This window comes from Hypanus sabinus, chromosome 5, assembly GCF_030144855.1.
Source record: "Hypanus sabinus isolate sHypSab1 chromosome 5, sHypSab1.hap1, whole genome shotgun sequence".
In the NCBI taxonomy this organism is placed as follows: domain Eukaryota; kingdom Metazoa; phylum Chordata; class Chondrichthyes; order Myliobatiformes; family Dasyatidae; genus Hypanus; species Hypanus sabinus.
Window position 1 is genome coordinate 65,926,029 of NC_082710.1, and position 6,398 is coordinate 65,932,426.

Genomic DNA, 6,398 nt, shown 5'->3' on the forward strand with positions numbered 1-6,398 from the left:
AACAAGTTGAATCTTTCTGTCAACGGCCCCATTCATACCCGACTCAGACTGTCCAGTTCTCAAGTCATCAACTAATGAAATGGCTGAATGTCCACTAAAACCAGTGGTTCAGCTTAACAGGCCAGCTGAGTTTTATTAACATGTTTCCTTTGAAACAATACTCATTCAATTCATATTCTTCATAAATATGACCAACAAAAATCTTTACAACTAAACTACTACACAATTTAACTTTTTATAGTTTGAAGAGGAAGATGAAAATGTCAGTCCATTGTTTAGACAAGACCATAACAAAATAAAGAAAAAATCTTAAATGCTTAAAAATTTCAATATTACCCAAATTCAAGTAATACAAGATTATACAATCTTTAACTAAACTGAAAATGTAGATTTCTTTTTATATAGATCATCTAATATGGGAATCCATTTAAATCTTTTCATGCAAGAAAGCAAACTTCAATTGAACCTAGTCAGGTACTATCTTCAGATCAAATTATACATTATTGAAACATTAAACAATTGTTGCAGTAGTTCAAGAGAAAACTCATCTCTAAATGAACTGGAACATAAATCACATTGAAATTCAGAAAAATATAACACAAATTATACAAAGCAAACAGCAAGTTTTAAAAAAAGACTTGTATAGACTTTGCCCTGTAAATGACTAGCTAATATATATCAATACCAAAAAAAATCCATGTTTGAAACAAAAGTCATTGAAAAATCAATTGTAATAAATCCAGTTGTATAAATAGAACAGCTTTAAAATATGAGTGTTGAAATTTTGTCCATTAGCCGAATATAAAAAATCTTTATGATGGTGTCAGCAGCATCTTCTAGGAGTCCGTCCGCAACGAAGCTCAAATACTATCCAACTTTTTTAGGATAAAAGGAGCTGGAAAACAATTGACAAAATTTAGTACAATTTGAATGCCAAACCAAAAGACAAGTAGCATGTAGATGCATATTTGTACCGCTAACATATACATTACAACTTAAATGTAGCTGCATAGAATTAGTGTAAAATGAATCTATGGATTCGGTTCGGCAGAAAGGTCAGTTTCTGTACTGCACCACTCTGGAACCTAAATATATGTGGGTCTTTAACCTGGAAGATTACTGTTTCTCTTTCTAGATACATGGTCTTCTGAACATCCACAATGTTTAGCTTTTATTTCAGTACAATATTTCGCAGGACTCACAGAGCAGTGACTGAGACTGTCTAGGACTCCGTTTCTTAACCAGGACGAATAGGAACACACACAAAATTCTGGTGGAACACAGCAGGCCAGGCAGCATCTATAAGGAGCACTGTCGACGTTTTGGGCCGAGACCCTTCGTCAGGACTAACTGAAAGGAAAGAAAGTAAGAGATTTGAAAGCATTGGGGGGAGGGGGAAATGCAAAATTATAGAAGACTGGAGGGGGTGGGATGAAGCTAAGAGCTGGAAAGGTGATTGGCGAAAGTGATACAGAGCTGGAGAAGGGAAAGGATCATAGGACAGGAGGACTCAAGAGAAAGAAGATGGGGGGGGGGGGGGGGGAGGGAGAGAAGCACCAGAGGGAGATGGAGAATAGGCAAACAACTAAATATGTCAGGGATGGGGTAAGAAGGGGAGGAGGGGCATTAATGGAAATTAGAGAAGTCAATGTTCATGCCATCAGGTTGGAGGCTACCCAGCTGGTATATAAGGTGTTGTTCCTCCAACCTGAGTGTGGCTTCATCTCGACAGTAGAGGAGGCCATGGATAGACATATCAGAATGGGAATGGGATATGGAATTAAAATGTGTGGCCACTGGGAGATCTTGCTTTCTCTGGCGGACCGAGCGTAGGTGATCAGCGAAACGGTCTCCCAGTCTGCGTCGGGTCTCACCAATATATAAAAGGCCACACCGGGAGCACCAGACGCAGTATACCACACCAGCCGACTCACAGGTGAAGTGTCGCCTCACCTGGAAGGACTGTCTGGGGCCCTGAATGGTGGTGAGGGAGGAAGTGTAAGGGCAGGTGTAGCACTTGTTCCACTTACAAGGATAAGTGCCAGGAGGGAGATTGGTGGGAAGGGATGGTGGGGGTGATGAATGGACAAGGGAGTCGCATAGGGAGCGATCCCTGCAGAAAGCAGAAGGGGGCGGGGAAGAGAGGGAAAGATGTGCTTGGTAGTAGGTGAGGACAAGGGAAACCCTATCCTGAGTGGAGTGGCAGGCAGATGGGGTGAGGGCAGATGTGCGGGAAATGGGAGAGATGTGTTTGAGAGCAGAGGTGATGGTGGAAGAAGGGAAGCCCCTTTGTTTAAAAAAGGAAGACATCTCCTTTGTCCTGGAATGAAAAGCCTCATCCTGAGAGCAGATACAGAGACGGAGGAATTGTGAGAAGGGGACTACATTTTTGCAAGAGAATGGCATGAACATTGACTTCTCTAATTTCTGTTAATGCCCCTCCTCCCCTTCTTACCCCATCCCTGACATATTTAGTTGTTTGCCTGTTCTCCCTCTGGTGCTCCCCTCCCCCTTTCTTTCTCCCGAGGCCTCCCGTCCCATGATCCTTTCCCTTCTCCAGACATTCACCTTTCCAGCTCTTAGCTTCATCCCACCCCCTCCGGTCTTCTCCTATCATTTTGCATTTCCCCCTCCCACCACTACTTTCAAATCTTACTATCTTTCCTTTCGGTTAGTCCTGACGAAGGGTCTCGGCCCAAAACGTCGACCGTACTTCTCCCTATAGATGCTGCCCGGTCTGCTGTGTTCCACCAGCGTTTTGTGTGTGTTGAAGGAATACACACTGCAACTTCTAAGTAACGCCGTCTCACGCTGCAAGGAAGGTCGATAGCTAATCGCTCCAGACCGCAGACTTACAGCCTCCCTGACACCCTCCCCCCCGTGTGGCCACTCTATACGGCGGAGTGGACCGGACCACGTCCACGTGTGAGTGGGTGAGCAGACAGGCCGAGCACGGAGCCGGCAGGCCCTCCCCGTTGTCCTGTTCAAGTCGGTCACTCACTCGCCCGCAGAACGGCGACGTAGATGAGGAAGTAGCGGAGGGAACGCCATACGTCTGCCCTCATCTTCCTGCGCAGCTCCTCCGGGTCCATTTTCGGCCCCAACGCTTCCATCCTGAACATGGCGGCAACCGGGACACCTCCGTTTGTCACGTGACCGCACCCCACCTGATCAGCAACCCGCCGCTGGTCAACCACCACTGAACCAATCAGCGACCCGCTGCTCATCAACCGGGCGGGGCACGTCCCACACAGCGAACCAATCAGCGACCCGCTGCTCATCAACCGGGCGGGGGCACGTCCCACACAGCGAACCAATCAGCGACCCGCTGCTCATCAACCGGGCGACGCCCCTTCCCGCCCCATCATCGTCATGTGACCAGTATTCGCGTGTGAGCGCGTCTCGTCGGGGGTTGCGTTAGTGGGTTTTGAATCGGGCGTGTTCCAGATTTCGTACAGAGGAAATATTTTTGTCATAACTGGTTTTCCTGCACAAAAATTATTAGTGACCCTAATAGCGTTTGTTCCATTTGCTGTATCCTCTCAGGATAGGGGTATAGAAACATAGAAAACTTACAGCAAAATGCCGAACATGTACTTAATTAGAAATGTCCTCGGGTTACCCAGAGCCCTTTGTTTTTATATTTGTGAGCCAACCTCCTCCTCCTCCATCTCTTCAGTTTGGTTCCCCCCCCCCCCCCCCCAGTAATTCTAGTTTAAACTCTCCCCAATAGCTTTAGCAAACCTTCCCATCTGGATATTGGCCCTCCTGGGATTCAAGTGCAACCTGTCCCAAAGAGGTCCCAATGATCCAGAAATCTGAATCCGTGCCCCCTGCTCCAAGCCCTCAGCCTCGCATTTATCCTCCGCCTCATTCTATTCCTATTCTCACTGTCGCGTGGCACAGGCAGTAATCCCGAGATTACTACCTTTGAGATCCTGCTTCTCAATTTCCGTCTTAACTCCCTCTACTCTGCTCTCAGAACCTCCTCTCTTTTCCTACATAGTCGTTGATACCAATATGTACCACATCCTCTGGCTGTTCTCCTTCCCACTTCAGGATATCGTGCAAACATCTGCAGATGCTGGAAGTTAAAGCAACACACACAAAATGCTGGTGGAACACAGCAGGCCAGGCAGCATCTATAGGGAGAAGTACTGTTGATGTTTCAGGCCGACCCTTCGTCAGGACTAACTGAAAGAAGAGATACTCAGGATATCGTGGATGTGATCAGAAACATCCCTGGCACCTGGAAGACAAGCTACCATCTGTGCTTATTGACTGCGTCCACAGAATTGCCTGTCTGACCCCCTAACTATAGAGTCCCCTATCACTGCTGCCATCCTCTTCCTTTCCCTACTCTTCTGAGCCACAGGGCTGGACTTTGTGCCAGAAGCTTGACTACTCCTGCTACCCCCAGGTAGGCCGTCCCCCCCAACAGTACTCAAATAGGAGTACTTATTGTTAAGGGGTACTCTCTAGTATCTGACTCTTGCCCTTTCCTCTCCTGACTGTGACCCACTTATCTGTCTCCCCAGGCACCGGTGACTACTTGCCTATGGCTCCTCTCTATCACCTCCTCACTCTCCCTGACCAGACGAAGGTCATTGAGCTGCATCTCCAGTTCCCTAACGCAGTCCCTAAGGAGCTGCAGCTCAATGCACCTGTCGCAGATATGGCTGTCCGGGAGGCTGGGAGAATCCAGGACCTCCCGCATCTGGCACCGAGCACAAAACCAACCTCACACACATATTTCCTGTCTGTATTCTACACAAGTAACATACCTCACCTCAACCCTTTATCGCCAAAGCCTTCCTACTCTGCCTCCCTCTACTCTGTCGCCGGTTCCTCTGACACCCCCTCTGTAAATCTGTCTTTTTAAACTCACCTTTTCTCATCTAAACTCAACTGTTCTCATTGGCTGACCTCCAGGCACATGCGCAGTCGTGCCCCGTTCAAACCGCTGAAGAAATAACTCATGTATGTGAAGGATGTAAGAAACAATGTCAATTCAATTCAACTATTGGAATGGGATAAAGCAGCGCCCTCATCTTTAATATTTTGGATGCCTGTTCAGCAGAAAGAGTGAAAAGAGCAGGAGTTACATCTCCAAGGATAGTGTGGGATGGCTCTGTGAAAAAGGGACATAGTGAGCACACCCCTCTGAATTATTAAAATAAATTGTGTATGGCAGTAGCATTTCTTTGGTTCTGTTAAGGTTTTTAGAAATGTTCAATTGAAAGTGGAAGCCTTTGGAGTGAACAGAAGGCAAAGAGTGGTTGTAGACGAGTCATAATCTGCACGGAGGTCAGTGACCAGTGGAGTGCCTCAGGGATCTGTTCTGGGACCCCTACTCTTCGTGATTTTTATAAGAGACCTGGATGAGGAAGTGGAGGGATGGGTTAGTAAGTTTGCTGATGACACAAAGATTGGGGGTGTTGTGGATAGTGTGGAGGGCTGTCAGAGGTTACAGCGGGACATTGATAGGAGACAAAACTGGGCTGAGAATTGGCAGATGGAGTTCAACCTAGATAAGTGTGAGGTGGTTTACTTCGGTAGGTCAAATGTGATGAATAGGTTGAGTGAATTCAGCCTTTTCTCCTTGGAGCAACTGAGGATGAGAAGTGACCTGATAGAGCTGTATAAGATGATGTATAAGTAGGTACAGAGGAGATGTCAGGGGTAAGTTTTTTTACACAGAGAGTGGGGAGTGCGTGGAATGGGCTGCCGGTGATGGATATGATAGGGTCTTTTAAGAGACTCCTGGATAGGTACATGGAGCTTAGAAAACTACAGGAGTATGGGTAAGCCAAGGTAGTTTTGAGGTAAGGACATGTTTGGCACAGCTTTGAGGGCCGAAGGGGCTGTAAGTTTTCTATGTTTCTATGAGGAGAAAAAATCTTTATGTTACATCTCCATCTAAATGTGCAATCATAGTAATTTATAATAAATAGAACAGTCAATTCACAACCTATTCTCCTCTGTACTGTGGAATGTCAAAGAAGAATGGGTGGATCATCTTAATTCAGACCACATTTAGAAACCGTAGTTGTTTATGTGCCTTCTCATGAGATGATTTCTGATTCTCAGTGTCACTTTCTAGCTCTAGTTCCATGTCTCGGTAGTCTGAGTATTGAAAGCATATCGATCTCTGAATGCACCACGGTAGCCTAGTGGTTAGAACCTGGGACAACACACACAACATGCTGGAGGAACTCAGCAGGCCAGGCAGCATCATGATTATCATGAAGGGTTTCAGGCTGAAACATCGACTGTACTTTTTCCATGGTCTCTGAGTTCCACCAGCATTTTGTGTGTGTTGCTTGGATTCCCAGCATCTGCAGATTTCCTCTTGTTTGTTACATGTTGGGGTGATATTCAGAAATACATTCAGGTTT

The 6,398-nt window shown here is 46.2% G+C and overlaps 1 protein-coding gene across 1 annotated transcript; it reads right to left on the reverse strand.

The window, feature by feature from the left end:
* Positions 1 to 113: 113 nt before the first annotated feature.
* On the reverse strand, positions 114 to 3,180 carry tomm5 (translocase of outer mitochondrial membrane 5 homolog (yeast)). The gene is made up of 2 exons (XM_059970075.1): positions 3,002 to 3,180; positions 114 to 895 (listed from the first exon to the last, which is right to left on the reverse strand). The coding sequence occupies exons 1-2, from the start codon at positions 3,120 to 3,122 to the stop codon at positions 861 to 863; spliced, it is 156 nt and encodes a 51-aa protein (XP_059826058.1). The 5' UTR covers positions 3,123 to 3,180; the 3' UTR covers positions 114 to 860.
* Positions 3,181 to 6,398: the final 3,218 nt, after the last annotated feature.